This window comes from Petromyzon marinus, unplaced genomic scaffold (genome assembly GCF_048934315.1).
Source record: "Petromyzon marinus isolate PM22_M1 ecotype Great Lakes invasive population unplaced genomic scaffold, UKy_Petmar_22M1.pri1.0 PM_G_Scaffold_44, whole genome shotgun sequence".
In the NCBI taxonomy this organism is placed as follows: domain Eukaryota; kingdom Metazoa; phylum Chordata; class Hyperoartia; order Petromyzontiformes; family Petromyzontidae; genus Petromyzon; species Petromyzon marinus.
Genome location: NW_027422996.1, coordinates 486275 through 509202, shown reverse-complemented (window position 1 = coordinate 509202; position 22928 = coordinate 486275). Strand labels below are relative to the sequence as shown.

Sequence of the window (22928 nt, the reverse complement as noted above, 5' to 3'; positions counted from 1 at the left end):
CGACGCCTCCGCCGAGGGCGCGCTGGCCGGCTTCCTCGAGCGGTGGGGGGCTGGCCAGGCCCTGTGTACCGTCACGGACGGCACGCTGACTTTTACTTTTTGAACGCTCCTGGTGCCCGCCCGCACGTCGTGCGAGCCGAGGCTCCTTCTAGCGGCGTGGGGCGAGCGTGGACTTGCGAGGCGTTTTTTTTGAGGATTTTGTTTTTTTTATTTTCTGTTGCGTACGCGGGGATGAGCGGAGGTTCCGGTGCAACTCTCGCCTCATCCGCGCTATGAAGCCTGTGCTTGTGTGCACCAGTTGTGCCATCGGTCGTGCGCGCGTTGACGCGCTTGACCGGTGTCGTTGTCATTTTTGCTGTTTTTAGCTGGGATTACCCCCCCCCCCCCCCCCATAAGCCTGGCGCGGATGACGCCCGGTCGCGCGCGTCGTTTGAGAAGGGGTTTTTTTCCCGTGTACGGGATGCTGTAGGTGACGGCGTGTGTGCCGCCGCCCAGTGTCGTTTTTTTGTTTTTTTTCCCATCACCGTTGCTGCCTGGACTATGGTCCGATGCACTGTGGCTCCACTGCAATAGCAGGTGGAAGCCTGAATAAAGGCAGTCAAAAGTCAAGTCTCTCTCCACTCTCTCTCTCCACTCTCTCTCTCCACTCTCTCTCTCTCCACTCTCTCTCTCCACTCTCTCTCCACTCTCTCTCTCTCCACTCTCTCTCCACTCTCTCTCCACTCTCTCTCTCCACTCTCTCTCCACTCTCTCTCTCTCCACTCTCTCTCCACTCTCTCTCTCCACTCTCTCTCCACTCTCTCTCTCCACACTCTCTCTCCACTCTCTCTCTCCACTCTCTCTCCACTCTCTCTCCACTCTCTCTCTCCACTCTCTCTCCACTCTCTCTCTCCACACTCTCTCTCCACTCTCTCTCCACTCTCTCTCTCTCCACTCTCTCGGCCGAGTCTGTGCCACTTGTGGTTCTGAGTGTCACACGCTTGGGATCCTTCTTGCCCTCCTCTGCGGTTCTGTGTGTGACCGACGACGTGTGTGGAGAGCTGAAGGGTAGCGGTTAGCGCTACGCTGCACCACGATCCTGGCGACCCAAGTTCGATTCCCACTCACGTCCAACACCGGTGACGATTATCTGAACCGGTCCAGGGCCTCCCCTAGGTCCACTCCGCCTCAAATGAGTACCTGGTGCGGTGTGTAAACATCGCCACTAGGGAGACAAAGGCGGCTGGGCGTGGTGTTGGCCACCCACCCCCTTCGTGTACCGTGCCGGCCTTATAGGAGCTCGCTAACAGCACTTGCCCCTACAGTCTGTTAAGGCTACACTGAGGGATCTTTGTCTGTGCGCGGCACGGTGAGTGTGTGCAGCGAGTGTCTCTGCTGGGCGTATCAGAAGGCAACGAAAATAAGGACAACTTGGCAGTCACACAGACACAGTGACACACATGCAGAGACACAGACACACACGCAGAGACACAGACACACACGCAGAGACATAGACACACACGCAGAGACAGACACACAGACACACACGCAGAGACACATAGACACACACAGAGACACATAGACACAGAGACACATAGACACACACGTAGAGACATAGACACACACGCAACCACAGACACACATGCAGAGACAGACACACACAGAGACACATAGACACACACGCAGAGACAGACACACGCAGAGACATACACACACGCAGAGACAGACACACATGCAGAGACACAGACACACCGATACAGACACACACACACACACACGCCGAGACAGACAACAACAACCGCCATTGGCCACTAAGTGGCTTTGACGTCACCACGACGCTTGTGCCAGGCAATGTGCACCCTGAGGCCACGTGAAGTGTCGAACGCCCGCTGGCAGGAGGTCACGGGGCAGACCCAGGTGCCACAGGTCGACTGACTGAGATGACTGAGATGATTGGCTGATGCACCACCTGTGCCCCCTACTGTGGCAACCTGCTGTGCTTTAGCCACCCGGCGCTCCGCTCGTTGTTGTGAGCGTCGCTCCTCCGCCCTCCGTTGTTGAGTAGTGGTCTAGACACACAGACATCACACACAGACATCACACACACACACACAAGACACACACACAGACATCACACACACATTACACACACAGACATCGCACACACACACACAAGACACACACACAGACAACACACACACACAAGACACACACAAGACACACACAGATATCACACACAGACATCACACACAGACATCACACACACACAAGACACACAGACATCACACACAGACATCACACACAAGACACACACAGACATCACACACACACACACAAGACACACGCAGACATCACACACACACACAAGATACACACAGACATCACACACACACACAAGACACACAGACATCACACACAGACATCACACAAGACACACACAGACATCACACACAGACATCACACACACACAGACATCACAAACACACAAGACACACACAGACATCACACAGACATCACACACACACACAAGACACCACACACAAGACACACAGACATCACACACACACAGACATCACACACACACAAGACACACACACAGACATCACACACACACACAGACATCACACACACACACACAGACATCACACACACACAAGACACCACACACAAGACACACACACAGACATCACACACACACAGACATCACACACACACAAGACACCACACACAAGACACACACACACATCACACACACACAGACATCACACACACACACATCACACACACAAGACACACACACAGACATCACACACACACACAGACATCACACACACACACAAGACACACACACAGACATCACACACACAAGACACACTTGACACACACACAGACATCACACACAGACATCACACAGACACACAAGACACACACAGACATCACACACACACACATGACACACACACAGACATCACACACATCACACACACAAGACACACACACAGACATCACACACACACACATGACACACACACAGACATCACACACACATGACACACACACAGACATCACACACACACAACGACCCCCCATACAGACTGTAGGGGGAGACCGCCTTTGTCTCCCCCAGTGGTGATGTTTACTACACACCACTACACCAGGTACTCATTTGAGGCTGAGTCGACCTAGGGGAGGCCCAGGACCGGTTCAGAGAATCGTCGCCGGCGGTGGCTGTGGGAGGGAATAGAACTCAGACCGCCCGGTTCGTAGCACGGCGTAGCGCTAACCACTACACTACCGCTCCCCACATACACACACAGACACACACACATCACACACAGAGACACACATCACACACAGACACACACAGAGACACACACACAAAGACACAACACACATCACACACAGAGACACACACATCACACACAGAGAGACACACAGAGACACACACACATCACACATACAGACACAACAACAACCGCCATTCGCCACTAAGTGGCGGTGACGTCACCACGACGCTTGTGCCAGGCTATGTGCACCGTGAGGCCACGTGAAGTGTCGAACGCCCGCTGGCAGGAGGTCACTGGGCAGACCCAGGTGCCACGGGTCGACTGACTGAGATGACTGGCTGATGCACCACCTGTGCCCCCTACTGTGCCAACCTGCTGTGCTTTAGCCACCCGGCGCTCCGCTCGTTGTTGTGAGCGTCACTCCTCCGCCCTCCGTTGTTGTTGGAGGGCGCCTGCCTCCAACTGCCCAGTAGCATCCTTCACGAGCCTCCTCCACAGAGGCCGATCTTGACACCGCTGGTACCAGTCATCGGCAAGTCCACTCAGCTCCACGTCCTCCTGTACCACATCACTCCATCTCTTCTCTAGCCCGTGCCGCGCCCGCTTAGCCCCCTCAATCCGGCCAAACAAAAGCTGTTTCGGCATGCGGTGGCTGGGCATGCGGGCTACATGACCCAGCCATCGCAGCCTTGCCTGCCGGAGGAGCTCACCGATGGGACCCTGCCCAGATCTTTCAAGGATTTGTGAGCTCCTCACACAATCCAGTCTGGTTAAACCCAGGATGGATCGTAGGCAGGCCAGCCTAAATGTTTCTAACCGGCGAAGATGTTCCATTAGGGGGGTCCACGTTTCGCAAGCGTAGAGAAGGGAGGGAATGACCATGGCCGAGAAGACCTGAAGCTTAGTGCGGAGCGACAGACCAGGTAGCTTCCACACAGCGTTACGCAACCGATGAAAAGATATTGCCGCTCGACTGATTCGGAGTGAGACCTCTGCTGTTAAACTGGAGCCAGTCATAAGCACACTGCCCAGGTATGGGAAACTCTCCATCTCTCCACAACTGCCCCATCACCGATCGGGAGTTGTGGGGGTGGAGTGTCCGATGGTACAAAATACCCAGGCAGGTGCTTAGTTTTGGTGGGGCTGATGGTAAGGCCCCACCTCTTAGTGGCACGCTACAGTCTCAGCAGCAGCGTCTCCAACTCCTCCTCTGACTGAGCAGCTATTACCAAATCATCAGCATACATAACGTGGTTGAGCAATAGGGAGCCATCCCTTGACCGCACCCGGGCATCGATCAGCCTCCCATTATATCTGTACCATATGGAGATTCCCCCGGTACAGCTATTGAAGGCTTCACGAACTACGTGGTCAAAATAGATGTTAAATAATGTGGGAGCCAGAGGACATCCCTGTCGCACCCCAAGGTGTACAGGGAATGGTTCTGACTCCCGGCCACGTAGTTTTACCCGGGCCCGCTCACCATCATGAAGGTCCTTAATGATCGTGAGCAGAGGGTAAGGTACTCCAAAAGCACGAAGAACGACCCAGAGCCCAGGCCTACTGATGGTATCATAGGCCTTGACCAGGTCAATAAAGCAGAGATGTAGGTCTTGTTGGAATTCCCTACATCTCTGCTGTAGCAGACGGGCAGAAAATATGGCATCTGTGCAGGACCGCCCTATCCTGAAACCGCATTGGGGCTCCGCAAGCCTCTCCTCAGCGTGCCTGGCAAGGCGATGCTGAATAATCCTTGCCAGGACCTTTCCCGGCACACTGAGGAGTGAGATGCCCCTGTAGTTGTTACAGTCTGTGCAGTCCCCCTTCTTAAAAAGGGGGACCACCAGGGCATCCTTCCAATCCTGCGGAACCCGTCCAGTGGTCCAGACTGTTTTTATGATGTCATATAGGGCAGTCTGTGCACAAACGCCACCCTCCCTCAGCATTTCGCTTGGGAGATAATCTCTGCCCGCTGCCTTTCCTGGTCTCAGACTCCGGATCGCCTTCAGTACTTCCTCAACAGATGGCACCTCAGCCAGCCACTCACAGGGGGTGACTTCTTCCAATATTTGAGGCACTGCAGCCTCAGCAGGGTCATCCTCACTTTGTGCCACGGTGTTTTCCTGGCTGTGGGATTTTCCCTCCCCCAGGACCTCACAGAAATGCTCAGCAAATCTGCAAAGCTGTTCCTGGGGTCGGAGATTGGATCACCGTTTTTTCCCCTAATGATGGTAATAGGTGTGGCGCTGCAGGTTACTTTTTTGATGGAGTTAAATAGAGATTTGTGATCACGGGCCACTGAGGCAGACTCCATCTCCTCAGCAACCCGCGACCACCACCCATCCTTGCAGCGCCTCACGGCTCTCCGAACCTCCGAGCGAAGGCTGCGGTAAGCCTCCTCATTCTCTGACGTGGGATTCTGTAGCCGATGGCAGTGGGCCTGCCGCGTACCCAAAGCAGCCATTGCAGCTGCATGAGTCACAGTCCTAAACCTCGCCCATTTACCCTCGACATCAGGAGGAGTCGGGGATGATGCCAATCCCAGCCGCAAGCGATGATGAAATTCTCGCTTGCAACTTTCATCAGATAACTGAGACCAGGCCACTTTAGGTCGGAATGGGGTCCTGGGCATACACCCACCATCGGAGTGGAAGAATGGCAGGCGCATCTTACAGATGACTAGTCGATGGTCAGAGGGCAGATCAGCTCCACGGTAGGTCCTGGTGTCAAGGACATGGGCTCGCATCCGCTGGTTCGTCACTATGTAGTCCAGCAGATGTTCTTGCTTGGACCCGGCATGCATCCATGATGTTGTGTGGATGCGCCGATGCCGGAACAGCGTGTTGGTAATTACAAGCCCATGGGCTGCACAAAAATCTAGCAGCCTCCTACCGTTGTTATTGAGCTGATCTGGCCCATGCCCTCCAATCACTCCAGACCAGGTGCCAGTATCATGACCAACTCGGGCATTGAAGTCACCCAACATGATGACTCTATCCCGAGGGGCCACTTCAGCCAGCACCTGTGACAGGCGGTCATAGAAGGCATCTGACTCATCGGCTTTGCCTGCATCCCTCCACGGATGTTCATCTTCGGTGGGGGCATAAGTAACCACGACCACCATTCCTCGCCTCCGGTTGATGGGAAGGCGAGCCCAAAGTAGCCTGGGGCTTACAGCTTCCCACACCTCACCGCCACGCTCCCACGCCCCCTTCATTCTTTTGTTCAAAAGAAGAGCCACTCCCTGTTGTTTGGCAGTCTGCTGCCCCGAGTAGAGGACTGTCCACCCCTCATGGTGGCAGGAGCCAGAGCCGGTCCACCGGACCTCCTGAATGCCGCATAGATCCAGGCTGTACCGGTCCAGGTCCCGACAGAGGAGTGGCAGCCTCTCCTCCGCAGTGAGCGTTCGAACATTCCACGTGGCCACTCGTAGTGGCTTTTCGTTGTTTCTGGAGTTGCCCCGAGGGTAGGTATTCAATCTCCTGGCTCCGCCAATTGGGGTTTGGCCAGGAGACGTCATAGACGCCTGGCCCCCCGGGGCCTCCGGTACAAGCTTATTAGTTACATATTTCAGTTTAACTCGTGGTTTCGTGGTAATTAATTGAAGGTGGAGGGGTTACCAGCCCCTCGCACCCGTCCAGAGCCCCGTTTAGCCCCTGTGGTGGACACATATGCCATGAGGGGAGGAGCCAATCAAAATTGGATCTCCCCCCACAGCACTGTCCACGACAGAGTTGCCCGTCCGGCACCGCGAGGAGGTAGGGGGTTGTTTTGCCGGACACTGACACACACACACTCAGACAGACACTGACACACACACACACTGACAAAGCAAAAAACAAAGATCCCCCGTATAGCCTTAGCAGACTGTAGCGGCAAGTGCTGTTAGCGAGCACCTACACACACTGACACACACACTGACACACACCATGATACATACACTTACTGGAGGAGGTGGAGCGTGGTCAACACATCTACGCCTGAAACATTTTAGAAAGAAGCGGAGAATACGGAACAACCCACCTGTTGTCCATTTCGATTTCCGCGTTGCCTCTAATCTTCAGTCTTGCTGTGTATCCACCGTCTGCTGGAGCTCACCTTCTATAGCGAGGATATCAATCATCTCCAGTTTGTGTGTCTTTAATAAATTGTCTCGGATATTTCTTGCTGCCCTCTATGTCCTTCATACATGCTGCTGCATTGACATTAAGGTTTCCGCATGGCCCATGAATCATTTTTGCGGTCACTACTGCAAACAGATTTTGGGTCTTCCTCTGGATTTGGAAACTCGGCAGATATAACATCGATTTGGATTGGATGATATTTTTTTCTTTCAGCCAGATTAAAATATGAGCGTGGGGAAGTCATCTACATCATTAGACCTCCTTTGCCGGTACCAAAATATAATAATAGGGGTTTTTCCCCTTTTTTCTGGCAACAAAACTGAAACCTTTTTACAAGGATTCATGTCGCTGCATTAACCACAATACCTGCAGTCAAAATGCAAACAAAACACACGCACTATGATAATATATGATGCATTGTCCTTGAAACCGATTGGTCCACACCAAGGGACGGCTTTCTTTAGAGCCTCGACTCAATTGGTCCTCGAGCAGAGGACGCCAAAAGGTTTCAGTTTTGTTGCCAGACAAAAAGGGGAAGCCCCTATGATGTGGAAGTCCTCGTTTCTGCCACTCAGTTGAGTACATCCAGCATCTTGATTCTCCAAAAAACACGACTCTCAGTGAATGCTCTCGATGAATTTAACTTGCTTTTGTCTGAACACCCTGGCTGTGAAGTCGTATCGACGGCTGGGTGTCTGGCCGAATGAAAGTTTTTATTATTTTTGTTTTATCTCAGGCCAAGTTGGATTACATGTAAAGGTAATAAATAAGTCGGGGACATCCATACGCTCAAACGTATGACATGGCACCTTGAGCATATTCGTGCATGCGTCTAGGGCAGTGGTTCTTAACCTTGTTGGAGGTACCGAACCCCACCAGTTTCATATGCGCATTCACCGAACCCCTCTTTAGTGAAAAATAAAATGTGATTTTTTTCAAATTCAAGACATAGATATGTTTTTTACTGGTACACAAAATGAGCCGTGCATGAACATTACCTTGTTCAAAGAATAAAACCAACACAATGCATAAACTCACAACAAATTACATACCTGGAAATCAATGTGACTTCTGCTGTTGCCTTTGAGAGATCAGTTCAGATATGCGTGGCTTCACCTTGGCAAGTGCCACTCTCATGTCATTTTCACAGCAAAGTCTGTTCCTTTTCTTCGTTTTTATGTCCAGCATCCTCGAAAAGGATTGCTCACAAAGATATGTTGTAACAAATGGTATAACAAAAATCCAGGGCTTTCTTAGCAATAACTGGATACTTGTTCATTTGTCGACACCAAAACGTTGAGAGCGTTGTTGTTCTGAAGAGTTGCTGTTGAACCTGGCTCTGCTGAATTTCAATGATTTCGTCGAGGAATTCATCATTGACATCTGCTGTTTCAACAGCAAACGTGAACGGCTGTCTCACCCATGCTGGATATGACTCTCTTGTAGGGAAATATCTGTCGAGAGACTTTGCAAGCTCATCTAAGTGCGTGGCAATTGTTTGCTTCAGTTCCGTGGATACAGAAATATCTCCGATTCCAGACACATCTTCGATCTTACTTGCACAGTCGTCCAGAAGCGGGAAGTTTGCGAAGTTATTGTTCTCTGTTCGTCGTTTCCATAACGGTAGCTTTTTTTGAAAAGCCTTCAGGTGTTCTTCCGCTTCCATGATATTGACTCCACCACCCTGCATCTGCTGATTGAGATGATTGAGAGCTGCGAATATATCAGCCATGTACGCTAAAATGAGAATGAACTCAGGGTTTTTGAAGCAATCTGTATGGCAGTGTTGGTGCTCTTGCAAAAACAGGGCTAATTCCACACGCATGGCAAAAACACGATTCAGCACCTGTCCCCGGGATAACCACCGAATATTAGAATGGAGCAGAAGTACCTCAAATTCAGAGCCCATTTCTTTACACAGCTCACTGAAGATGCGGTGCCTCAGAGCACTTTTTCGCACATAGTTCACACATTCCACCACAGTTTTTAATACTTCTGCCATTTTTGGAGGTAAGGTTTTTGTTGCCAACGCATGCCTGTGCAGAATACAATGCGTCACAATGATGTGTGGTGCATCGGCCTTTACTAGCGCACCAAAACCAGACTTTCTTCCCAGCATGACTGGAGCTCCGTCCGTACAAACTGCAGAAACCATATCCCATGAAAGATTGTTGTCTCTGAAGAAGTCATCCACAAGCTTCTTCACATCGGCTGCCTTCGTTGTTGTTGTAAGAGACTTACAAAATAAAAACTCTTCTTTTATCATGTCGTCTTTCACATAGCGTACAAAAACAGCAAGCTGGCTTAGATCAGAAACGTCTGTGGTTTCGTCGAGTTGAAGGCTGAATTTTGCCGGGCTTGAAATCAGATCCGCGACTACTTGAGCCAAGATGTCTTTACTCATGTCTTCTATTCTGTCACTGACGGTGTCATTTGAAAGGGGAATTTGGGATAATTTACCTTCGGCCGCTGTTCCGAGTATCAGATTCGCCATCTTTAATGCAGCTGGTTTCACAAGTGTTTCACCAATGGTGTGTGGCTTGCCCTGCTTTGCGATCAGGTAAGCAACTTCGTACGATGCTGTCAGGATCGGTTTGTTAACAGGTACAAATCCAAGAGCAGGCAGAGTGGCCCTTTCATCGAATCTGGCTCTCTTCACCCTGAATTCAGCAAGTGTTGTGTTAGTATGGATAGTTAGTATGGATAAAATCACACGACGTACGACAACAGTCACACGTTGACTACTGAGTACGCACTAAATTCCCCGCAGCGCTGATTGGCCAAGCAGTGTAGCATGATCATCTGCAGCCAGTGATGGCCAAGCGGGCCGTGTGTGTCATCACAAATTTACACAATAATTCAAGTGTGTCCGGACCTCCGTGGCGGGGGCTCTGCCGAACCCCTGAGATCGACTCACCGAACCCCTGGGGTTCGATCGAACCCAGGTTAAGAACCACTGGTCTAGGGCTTCCTGTGAACGTAGCAGACGCCTAGATGTTACAAGGGGGGGGGATGATGTAGCGCCATTGTTGGGCTGTATGCGTATTACCACGGGAGCTGACCTGTAATAGCGGACATGCGTCAACAGGGGGTGGTGTACAGACCAGGTGGGACGAACAGGGCCCCCAGACCCCAAGAGGGGGGGGGGGGGGGGCTGGGGGATGTTCCAGGGCCCCCTAGAGAGTCCCAGAAGGCTTGGCCAGGGGCGGAGAGACCCTGGAACGGGGATAAAAGCCGGACCCCTGAACGGGTTTGGCGGTCCTCGTCCACCTGAAGCTCTGAAGAAGACTCTGAGCGCTACCCTGAAGACCCTGAAGCGAAGAGCCCAGTGACCCTGGCTAGGGTCGGGTTCAGACATAACCAGTGTAGGGTTAGCGCTAGAACCAGAGTAAGGGCACCTTAGTGTGGAGGGACTACCTCCTGAGGTTATCGGCTGTGAGGGGTCGTCACCCCTCTGTGTTGTGGTTCCCTTGTTGAATAAACGTGTTGCCTCCAGCGAACCGTCTCGCCTCATCTTGGACCCACTGCACGTGTAACCTGTGGTAATGAAACCTCTTGTCGCAAAAAATTAGCGGCGTGCGAACGTGAAAGGTGTTAACGAAGTACAAATAAATTTTGATTTTAAGCTTTCGTGACTGCTAGGAATTCATGTTCTTGGTTCTTTCGGTAAAGTCACCACGTAGAAGGGAAACAATAAATAATAAAAATATAAAACAATACAATTCTCACGATGTTTCAACTGCAACACAAGCAATCGTCGTCAGGTGTGAAAACCACAACAAGAAAAATAATAAAAATATAAAATAAAAATTCTCACGTTTCGACTGCAACACAAGCAATCATCATCAGGTGTGAAAACCACAGCAAGAAAATTTGAAAAAAGTGGCGTTTTTTTAACGTTAGCACCACGGAGAGCGATTTGACAGTCATTCAGATGGACGAGCCTATCTATGTTCGGGATAGAGGAGGGGGGAGACGAAAATAATGGATGCGGTCTGAAAGCCACCATAAGTGTGAACAATCATTTAAGACCCGAAATGGTTTATCAAATCCTTCCAATGATTGCTAAGCCAGAATTCCTTCCTCTCGGTTGAAATTGTCTCTGTGTATATGTGGATAGCCTCATGAACGAATCTCTCATGGTAGCCAGATGGATTGCAAAGAACACACACACACAAGACACACACACAAGACACACACAGACATCACACACAGACATCACACACAGACATCACACACACACAAGACACACAGACATCACACACAGACATCACACACAGACATCACACACAAGACACACACAGACATCACACACACACAAGACACACGCAGACATCACACACACACACAAGATACACACAGACATCACACACACACACAAGACACACAGACATCACACACAGACATCACACACACAGACATCACACACCACACAAGACACACACAGACATCACACACAGACATCACACACACACAGACATCACACACACACAAGACACACACAGACATCACACACACACAAGACACACACAGACATCACACACACACACACAGACATCACACACACAAGACACCACACACAAGACACACACACAGACATCACACACACACAAGACACACACACAGACATCACACACACACACAGACATCACACACACACACAGACATCACACACACACAAGACACCACACACAAGACACACACACAGACATCACACACACACAGACATCACACACACACAAGACACCACACACAAGACACACACAGACATCACACACACACAGACATCACACACACACACATCACACACACACAAGACACACACACAGACATCACACACACACACACAGACATCACACACACACACAAGACAGCACACACAGACATCACACACAAACACAAGACACACACAGACATCACACACACACACATGACACACACACAGACATCACACACATCACACACACAAGACACACACACAGACATCACACACACACACATGACACACACACAGACATCACACACAGACATCACACACACATGACACACACACAGACATCACACACACACAAGACACACACAGACATCACACACACACAACGACCCCCCGTACAGACTGTAGGGGCGAGTGCTGTTAGCGAGTAGCAGCACCTATAAGGGCCGGCACGGCACACGAGGGGGTGGGTGGCCAACACCACGCCCGACCGCCTTTGTCTCCCCCAGTGGTGATGTTTACTACACACCACTACACCAGGTACTCATTTGAGGCTGAGTCGACCTAGGGGAGGCCCAGGACCGGTTCAGAGAATCGTCGCCGGCGGTGGCTGTGGGAGGGAATAGAACTCAGACCGCCCGGTTCGTAGCACGGCGTAGCGCTAACCACTACACTACCGCTCCCCACATACACACACAGACACACACACATCACACACAGAGACACACATCACACACAGACACACACACAGAGACACACAGAGACACACACACAGAGACACAACACACATCACACACAGAGACACACACATCACACACAGAGAGACACACAGAGACACACACACATCACACATACAGACACAACAACAACCGCCATTCGCCACTAAGTGGCGGTGACGTCACCACGACGCTTGTGCCAGGCTATGTGCACCGTGAGGCCACGTGAAGTGTCGAACGCCCGCTGGCAGGAGGTCACTGGGCAGACCCAGGTGCCACGGGTCGACTGACTGAGATGACTGGCTGATGCACCACCTGTGCCCCCTACTGTGCCAACCTGCTGTGCTTTAGCCACCCGGCGCTCCGCTCGTTGTTGTGAGCGTCACTCCTCCGCCCTCCGTTGTTGTTGGAGGGCGCCTGCCTCCAACTGCCCAGTAGCATCCTTCACGAGCCTCCTCCACAGAGGCCGATCTTGACACCGCTGGTACCAGTCATCGGCAAGTCCACTCAGCTCCACGTCCTCCTGTACCACATCACTCCATCTCTTCTCTAGCCCGTGCCGCGCCCGCTTAGCCCCCTCAATCCGGCCAAACAAAAGCTGTTTCGGCATGCGGTGGCTGGGCATGCGGGCTACATGACCCAGCCATCGCAGCCTTGCCTGCCGGAGGAGCTCACCGATGGGACCCTGCCCAGATCTTTCAAGGATTTGTGAGCTCCTCACACAATCCAGTCTGGTTAAACCCAGGATGGATCGTAGGCAGGCCAGCCTAAATGTTTCTAACCGGCGAAGATGTTCCATTAGGGGGGTCCACGTTTCGCAAGCGTAGAGAAGGGAGGGAATGACCGTGGCCGAGAAGACCTGAAGCTTAGTGCGGAGCGACAGACCAGGTAGCTTCCACACAGCGTTACGCAACCGATGAAAAGATATTGCCGCTCGACTGATTCGGAGTGAGACCTCTGCTGTTAAACTGGAGCCAGTCATAAGCACACTGCCCAGGTATGGGAAACTCTCCATCTCTCCACAACTGCCCCATCACCGATCGGGAGTTGTGGGGGTGGAGTGTCCGATGGTACAAAATACCCAGGCAGGTGCTTAGTTTTGGTGGGGCTGATGATAAGGCCCCACCTCTTAGTGGCACGCTACAGTCTCAGCAGCAGCGTCTCCAACTCCTCCTCTGACTGAGCAGCTATTACCAAATCATCAGCATACATAACGTGGTTGAGCAATAGGGAGCCATCCCTTGACCGCACCCGGGCATCGATCAGCCTCCCATTATATCTGTACCATATGGAGATTCCCCCGGTACAGCTATTGAAGGCTTCACGAACTACGTGGTCAAAATAGATGTTAAATAATGTGGGAGCCAGAGGACATCCCTGTCGCACCCCAAGGTGTACAGGGAATGGTTCTGACTCCCGGCCACGTAGTTTTACCCGGGCCCGCTCACCATCATGAAGGTCCTTAATGATCGTGAGCAGAGGGTAAGGTACTCCAAAAGCACGAAGAACGACCCAGAGCCCAGGCCTACTGATGGTATCATAGGCCTTGACCAGGTCAATAAAGCAGAGATGTAGGTCTTGTTGGAATTCCCTACATCTCTGCTGTAGCAGACGGGCAGAAAATATGGCATCTGTGCAGGACCGCCCTATCCTGAAACCGCATTGGGGCTCCGCAAGCCTCTCCTCAGCGTGCCTGGCAAGGCGATGCTGAATAATCCTTGCCAGGACCTTTCCCGGCACACTGAGGAGTGAGATGCCCCTGTAGTTGTTACAGTCTGTGCAGTCCCCCTTCTTAAAAAGGGGGACCACCAGGGCATCCTTCCAATCCTGTGGAACCCGTCCAGTGGTCCAGACTGTTGTTATGATGTCATATAGGGCAGTCTGTGCACAAACGCCACCCTCCCTCAGCATTTCGCTTGGGAGATAATCTCTGCCCGCTGCCTTTCCTGGTCTCAGACTCCGGATCGCCTTCAGTACTTCCTCAACAGATGGCACCTCAGCCAGCCACTCACAGGGGGTGACTTCTTCCAATATTTGAGGCACCGCAGCCTCAGCAGGGTCATCCTCACTTTGTGCCACGATGTTTTCCTGGCTGTGGGATTTTCCCTCCCCCAGGACCTCACAGAAATGCTCAGCAAATCTGCAAACCTGTTCCTGGGGTCGGAGATTGGATCACCGTTTTTTCCCCTAATGATGGTAATAGGTGTGGCGCTGCAGGTTACTTTTTTGATGGAGTTAAATAGAGATTTGTGATCACGGGCCACTGAGGCAGACTCCATCTCCTCAGCAACCCGCGACCACCACCCATCCTTGCAGCGCCTCACGGCTCTCCGAACCTCCGAGCGAAGGCTGCGGTAAGCCTCCTCATTCTCTGACGTGGGATTCTGTAGCCGATGGCAGTGGGCCTGCCGTGTACCCAAAGCAGCCATTGCAGCTGCATGAGTCACAGTCCTAAACCTCGCCCATTTACCCTCGACATCAGGAGGAGTCGGGGACGATGCCAATCTCAGCCGCAAGCGATGATGAAATTCTCGCTTGCAACTTTCATCAGATAACTGAGACCAGGCCACTTTAGGTCGGAATGGGGTCCTGGGCATACACCCACCACCGGAGTGGAAGAATGGCAGGCGCATCTTACAGATGACTAGTCGATGGTCAGAGGGCAGATCAGCTCCACGGTAGGTCCTGGTGTCAAGGACATGGGCTCGCATCCGCTGGTCTGTCACTATGTAGTCCGGCAGATGTTCTTGCTTGGACCTGGCATGCATCCATGATGTTGTGTGGATGCGCCGATGCCGGAACAGCATGTTGGTAATTACAAGCCCATGGGCTGCACAAAAATCTAGCAGCCTCCTACCGTTGTTATTGAGCTGATCTGGCCCATGCCCTCCAATCACTCCAGACCAGGTGCCAGTATCATGACCAACTCGGGCATTGAAGTCACCCAACATGATGACTCTATCCCGAGGGGCCACTTCAGCCAGCACCTGTGACAGGAGGTCATAGAAGGCATCTGACTCATCGGCTTTGCCTGCATCCCTCCACGGATGTTCATCTTCGGTGGGGGCATAAGTAACCACGACCACCATTCCTCGCCTCCGGTTGATGGGAAGGCGAGCCCAAAGTAGCCTGGGGCTTACAGCTTCCCACACCTCACCGCCACGCTCCCACGCCCCCTTCATTCTTTTGTTCAAAAGAAGAGCCACTCCCTGTTGTTTGGCAGTCTGCTGCCCCGAGTAGAGGACTGTCCACCCCTCATGGTGGCAGGAGCCAGAGCCGGTCCACCGGACCTCCTGAATGCCGCATAGATCCAGGCTGTACCGGTCCAGCTCCCGACAGAGGAGTGGCAGCCTCTCCTCCGCAGTGAGCGTTCGAACATTCCACGTGGCCACTCGTAGTGGCTTTTCGTTGTTTCTGGAGTTGCCCCGAGGGTAGGTATTCAATCTCCTGGCTCCGCCAATTGGGGTTTGGCCAGGAGACGTCATAGACGTCTGGCCCCCCGGGGCCTCCGGCACAAGCTTATTAGTTACATATTTCAGTTTAACTCGTGGTTTCGTGGTAATTAATTGAAGGTGGAGGGGTTACCAGCCCCTCTCACCCGTCCAGAGCCCCCGTTTAGCCCCTGTGATGGACACATATGCCATGAGGGGAGGAGCCAATCAAAATTGGATCTCCCCCCACAGCACTGTCCACGACAGAGTTGCCCGTCCGGCACCGCGAGGAGGTAGGGGGTTGTTTTGCCGGACACTGACACACACACACTCAGACAGACACTGACACACACACACACTGACAAAGCAAAAAACAAAGATCCCCCATATAGCCTTAGCAGACTGTAGGGGCAAGTGCTGTTAGCGAGCACCTACACACACTGACACACACACTGACACACACCATGATACATACACTAACTGGAGGAGGTGGAGCGTGGTCAACACATCTACGCCTGAAACATTTTAGAAAGAAGCGGAGAATACGGAACAACCCACCTGTTGTCCATTTCGATTTCCGCGTTGCCTCTAATCTTCAGTCTTGCTGTGTATCCACCGTCTGCTGGAGCTCACCTTCTATAGCGAGGATATCAATCATTTCCAGTTTGTGTGTCTTTAATAAATTGTCTCGGATATTTCTTGCTGCCCTCTATGTCCTTCATACATGCTGCTGCATTGACATTAAGGTTTCCGCATGGCCCATGAATCATTTTTGCGGTCACTACTGCAAAACGATTTTGGGTCTTCCTCTGGATTTGGAAACTCGGCAGATATAACATCGATTTGGATTGGATGATTTTTTTTCTTTCAGCCAGATTAAAATATGAGTGTGGGGAAGTCATCTACATCATTAGACCTCCTTTGCCGGTACCAAAATATAATAATAGGGGTTTTTCCCCATTTTTCTGGCAACAAAACTGAAACCTTTTTACAAGGATTCATGTCGCTGCATTAACCACAATACCTGCAGTCAAAATGCAAACAAAACACACGCACTATGATAATATATGATGCATTGTCCTTGAAACCGATTGGTCCACACCAAGGGACGGCTTTCTTTAGAGCCTCGACTCAATTGGTCCTCGAGCAGAGGACGCCAAAAGGTTTCAGTTTTGTTGCCAGACAAAAAGGGGAAGCCCCTATGATGTGGAAGTCCTCGTTTCTGCCACTCAGTTGAGTACATGCAGCATCTTGATTCTCCAAAAAACACGACTCTCAGTGAATGCTCTTGATGAATTTAACTTGCTTTTGTCTGAACACCCTGGCTGTGAAGTCGTATCGACGGCTGGGTGTCTGGCCGAATGAAAGTTTTTATTATTTTAGTTTTATCTCAGGCCAAGTTGGATTACATGTAAAGGTAATAAATAAGTCGGGGACATCCATACGCTCAAACGTATGACATGGCACCTTGAGCATATTCGTGCATGCGTCTAGGGCTTCCTGTGAACGTAGCAGACGCCTAGATGTTACAAGGGGGGGGGGGATGATGTAGCGCCATTGTTGGGCTGTATGCGTATTACCACGGGAGCTGACCTGTAATAGCGGACATGCGTCAACAGGGGGTGGTGTACAGACCAGGTGGGACGAACAGGGCCCCCAGACCCCAAGAGGGGGGGGGGGGCTGGGGGATGTTCCAGGGCCCCCTAGAGAGTCCCAGAAGGCTTGGCCAGGGGCGGAGAGACCCTGGAACGGGGATAAAAGCCGGACCCCTGAACGGGTTTGGCGGTCCTCGTCCACCTGAAGCTCTGAAGAAGACTCTGAGCGCTACCCTGAAGACCCTGAAGCGAAGAGCCCAGTGACCCTGGCTAGGGTCGGGTTCAGACATAACCAGTGTAGGGTTAGCGCTAGAACCAGAGTAAGGGCACCTTAGTGTGGAGGGACTACCTCCTGAGGTTATCGGCTGTGAGGGGTCGTCACCCCTCTGTGTTGTGGTTCCCTTGTTGAATAAACGTGTTGCCTCCAGCGAACCGTCTCGCCTCATCTTGGACCCACTGCACGTGTAACCTGTGGTAATGAAACCTCTTGTCGCAAAAAATTAGCGGCGTGCGAACGTGAAAGGTGTTAACGAAGTACAAATAAATTTTTATTTTAAGCTTTCGTGACTGCTAGGAATTCATGTTCTTGGTTCTTTCGGTAAAGTCACCACGTAGAAGGGAAACAATAAAATAATAAAAATATAAAACAATACAATTCTCACGACGTTTCAACTGCAACACAAGCAATCGTCGTCAGGTGTGAAAACCACAAGAAAAATAATAAAAATATAAAATAAAAATTCTCACGTTTCGACTGCAACACAAGCAATCATCATCAGGTGTGAAAACCACAGCAAGAAAATTTGAAAAAAGTGGCGTTTTTTTAACGTTAGCACCACGGAGAGCGATTTGACAGTCATTCAGATGGACGAGCCTATCTATGTTCGGGATAGAGGAGGGGGGAGACGAAAATAATGGATGCGGTCTGAAAGCCACCATAAGTGTGAACAATCATTTAAGACCCGAAATGGTTTATCAAATCCTTCCAATGATTGCTAAGCCAGAATTCCTTCCTCTCGGTTGAAATTGTCTCTGTGTATATGTGGATAGCCTCATGAACGAATCTCTCATGGTAGCCAGATGGATTGCAAAGAACCTCCGTCTTGGAGAAGTCAATGTCATGTGAGCCTACTGAATTATAACAGTGATCTGCCACGGCCGAGGTGTTGGTCCTACCGTTTTTTAGGTCTGCATTCTGTTCACGAATGAGGTCCGAGACATGTCATTTAGTTTCTCCAATGTAACTACTACCACAGAGGCAACTTAGTTTGTAGACGCCAGGGTACTGTATGTCCGGAATCACATCTTTTACAGACGGAACCAGATCACGGATTTTATGTAATGTGTTGAAACGGACCTGGATCTTGTCTTTAGTCAAGATTTTGGAGATCTCTTTTGTGATCCCCGCAATGTAGGGTAAAGTGATGGTTTTGAAAGTCTCCTCAAGAGGGTCCTTCTTCATGGTTGGAGTGATAGCTTTGCGGATTGTGTAGTCGGAGTAACCATTAGCCTTAAGAGCTTGGTGTACGTGCTTGAGTTCACTGGCTATGTGTTCCTGGTCGGATATGCATTGGGCTCTATGGTGCAGAGTCTTGATGAGGGAATTCTTCTGGGATGGATGGTGGTGGGAATCCGGTTTCAGGTAAGCATCCGTATGGGTAGCTTTCCCGTAGACAGAGTGGCTCATTGAACCATCATTTTTTTACCAATTCCACTTTACAGTAAAATTGTAGACACGGCACAATATATACTTCTGAATCTTTATTTTTACCAACATTTAAAAAAAATATTCTTCGTTAAGGCAAAATTCTGAAATATTGGATTTTTTACCAAGCCTTGTGAATTCACCTTGTATCTGAACAAGTTAAATTTGTGCAAATATTTGTTTTCAAACGTAAAAATAACAAAGACATTGCTTACAAATATCAGCTCTATGTTTTCAAGTAAATACATTTTGGGTAGTGAATAAATTATAGTCTAAATAAGCTACACATGACGAATTGTAGGCAATTATAGTTATAATCAAAGACATTTTTAAACAATCACGTGGTCCCTGTAGTCGCCGTTAGAGACAATCTGCTTGAAACAGTTTATCAACATATATACGAATACATTGATTCGAATAAGCAGAGTTAATTTCCTATTTATGGCATGCCAGTTATGTGTCAGTTTTCGATATCAACATCACCTTATAAAAGAATAACATTTAAAATACGCACAGACAAGTATTCATTCGTAATTATTGACAGGCATATTAACAAAATTGAATTACTGCAGTGAAATATACTGCATCAGGTTACATCGTATTAACAAGAAGCTATTTTAAAAATACGCACCGCCTGCTTAACAGTGTATGTACAACAAACTATTGTAGTGTCATTCAAAACGAGGAGGCCATTGCATGCTTGCATCTGGGTCAAAATGTAGCAAATTCTAAACATTGCCAACAAATAATAGATCACGGAGTTTAGATCGCAACACAAACAATCGTCATCAGGTGGGACAACCACAGCAGCAAGAAGACAAAACTGCTGAAGTAGGCGCCTACTTCAGCGTCTTCTTCTTGCTGTGGTTGTCCCACCTGATGACGATTGCTTGTGTTGTGAAATAAACGCCGTGATCTGTTATGTTTCTACCCACGTGGTGACTTTACCGAAATAACTAGAGAGTGTGGATTCCTGCAGTCACAAAAGCTTCTAATCAAGATTGCCGACAAACTACGCAACTGAGATGATGCATGAATCATCGCCCCCTACTGACAGGCTCTTGTCCACATGCAGGCCGGTGCAGGGCCACCACCTTGTGCCACACAGGGGCAGCTGCTACCTGGGCATGCTCTTCGAGCATCTCAGACGAGATACGAAACTCCGAGTTGCCGAGGCGATTAAGCAAGCACCATGTAAAAGCAATTATCATTAGAACATCGTGAATGCTTGGGAGCGTATTGGCTCTCGCTCCTGGTCAGAGATTGACCCAACCCACAGGTCCACAAAGACTGGCCGCTCGCTCTTACTCTGCAGGTTAAACCTCAGAATTGAGTGTTCAACTTCACATTCTTGTCATTAAAGGCCTGTGACAAAGGTGCATCTATTGTAGCGACATCGTCTCTGGCTTACACATCTACCGGGTCTCCACTTGACTTTGTATTGTCTAGGAAGTCCACCCACACCTCCACTTCCACAAACTGCTGAGAGTTGCCTCGCTCTGCCTCACAGTCAGAATTCTCCTCCTGCTTCACGTTGCCTCCATCGATGTGAAGGTCCCATTTTGGAGTTGAATCTTCATCTTCACATTTCACCTTCACTTTTTCACATTTCACCATCACTTCTTCACATTTCACCTTCACTTCTTCGCTCTTCACCATCACTTCTTCCCTCTTCACCATCACCTCTTCATATTTCACCTCGATACCTTTAAAAGTGTCCAATCTGGGATTTTCTTCCGGTTCTTGTTTAATGAGGGATGGGCTCATGGTGGCACTTTGACTTTCACAAGTGGATTTCAGACTCCACTCCTTGCAGATCTTCTGATGCTTCTGTGTTCTCTGGTGTACTTGAAGATTTGATGAATCTGCAAACGCCTTCCCACACACACTGCACTTGAAGGGTTTCTCTGCCGTGTGTGTTCTCTGGTGTACTACAAGAAGAGATGAACGTGCAAATGCCTTCACGCACACACTGCACTTGAAGGGTTTCTCTCCTGTGTGTGTTCTCTGGTGTTCTACAAGAAGAGATGAACGTGGAAACGCCTTCAAGCACACACTGCACTTGAAGGGTTTCTCTCCTGTGTGTGTCCTCTGGTGTATTACAAGAGCAGATGAATATGCAAACGCCTTTCCACACACACTGCACTTGAAGGGTTTCTCTCCTGTGTGTGTTCTCTGGTGTGCTACAAGAGTACATGAATGTGCAAACGCCTTCATACACACACTGCACTTGAAGGGTTTCTCTCCCGTGTGTGTTCTCTGGTGTTCTACAAGAAGAAATGAACGTGGAAACGCCTTCAAGCACACACTGCACTTGAAGGGTTTCTCTCCTGTGTGTGTCCTCTGGTGTATTACAAGAGCAGATGAATATGCAAACACCTTTCCACACACACTGCACTTGAAGGGTTTCTCTCCTGTGTGTGTTCTCTGGTGTGCTACAAGAGTACATGAATGTGCAAACGCCTTCATACACACACTGCACTTGAAGGGTTTCTCTCCCGTGTGTGTTCTCTGGTGTGTTACAAGAGCAGATGACCGTGAAAATGCCTTCCCACACACACTGCACTTGAAGGGTTTCTCTCCCGTGTGTGTTCTCTGGTGTGCTACAAGAGTAGATGAATCTGCAAACGCCTTCCCACACACACTGCACTTGAAGGGTTTCTCTCCTGTGTGAGTTCTCTCGTGCCGTGTCAAATCTCCAGTCCGATCCGTGCTGTATGCACACCGGTCGCATTGTTGCCTTGTCGTACCGAGCTGCGCTGAGTGCATTTGCTCCATCAGACCAATTCTGCAGAGGAAGCGTCAGAGGAAGCGTCAGCTGCAGACAGAAAAAAATAATATCCACACCATCTACACGTCAGTATCGATGCACAGAGGAAAGCATACATACACAGTAACACGTGTGTCTATACTTATTCATATATTCATGATATAGTGGAAAAGTGTCCCAAATTCATCACACGGGCTGTTATGGCACACAATGAGAGGGCAAATGGTTATAAACATGCCTGGAAGCCCTCGAATCTTCAAAATGAATGTTCACCAAAAACTCCGAGCACACAATTTCAGCTGTCTGGCTACAAAAGGAATATTTATGAGAGCTAAATTCAGCTGACATAGCAAAGGGTGTTGAAAACAATACTATTTGTGCTAGGCAGAAATTCATAAATTAATGTTCAATCACAACTTAGAGGTGTGAATCCAGGCTCAGATGTCCTTGAATGCTGGGATGAACAGTTCCGACTTCAGCTGCATGTGCGTGCTGTGTTCACCTCCTGTTTCCATTCTTACAAAGAGTTCCAGAGGAAAACAAAAGTAAACTATTGTTTTGATATAACCTCCGTGTTCAATAGAGTTGATAGACTTTACTGCAAACA

At 49.9% G+C, this 22928-nt stretch overlaps 1 protein-coding gene across 1 annotated transcript; it reads right to left on the bottom strand.

The window, feature by feature from the left end:
• Positions 1-538: 538 nt before the first annotated feature.
• Positions 539-22335, bottom strand: LOC142917254 (uncharacterized). Its single transcript, XM_076061870.1, has 2 exons — positions 20982-22335; positions 539-564 (listed from the first exon to the last, which is right to left on the bottom strand). Exons 1-2 carry the CDS (start codon positions 22327-22329, stop codon positions 539-541), a joined length of 1374 nt encoding a protein of 457 aa, XP_075917985.1. The 5' UTR covers positions 22330-22335.
• Between the last annotated feature and the right edge of the window lie 593 nt (positions 22336-22928).

Bases quoted from the DNA above. Each gene is read 5' to 3' on its own strand.
- LOC142917254 (XM_076061870.1), bottom strand. From the start codon at position 22,329: ATGGAGCAAATGCACTCAGCGCAGCTCGGTACGACAAGGCAACAATGC. The intron at 565-20,981 runs GTGGAGACCCGG...CTGCTATTGCAG, and splicing joins CCTAGACAATACAAAGTCAA to TGGAGCCACAGTGCATCGGA.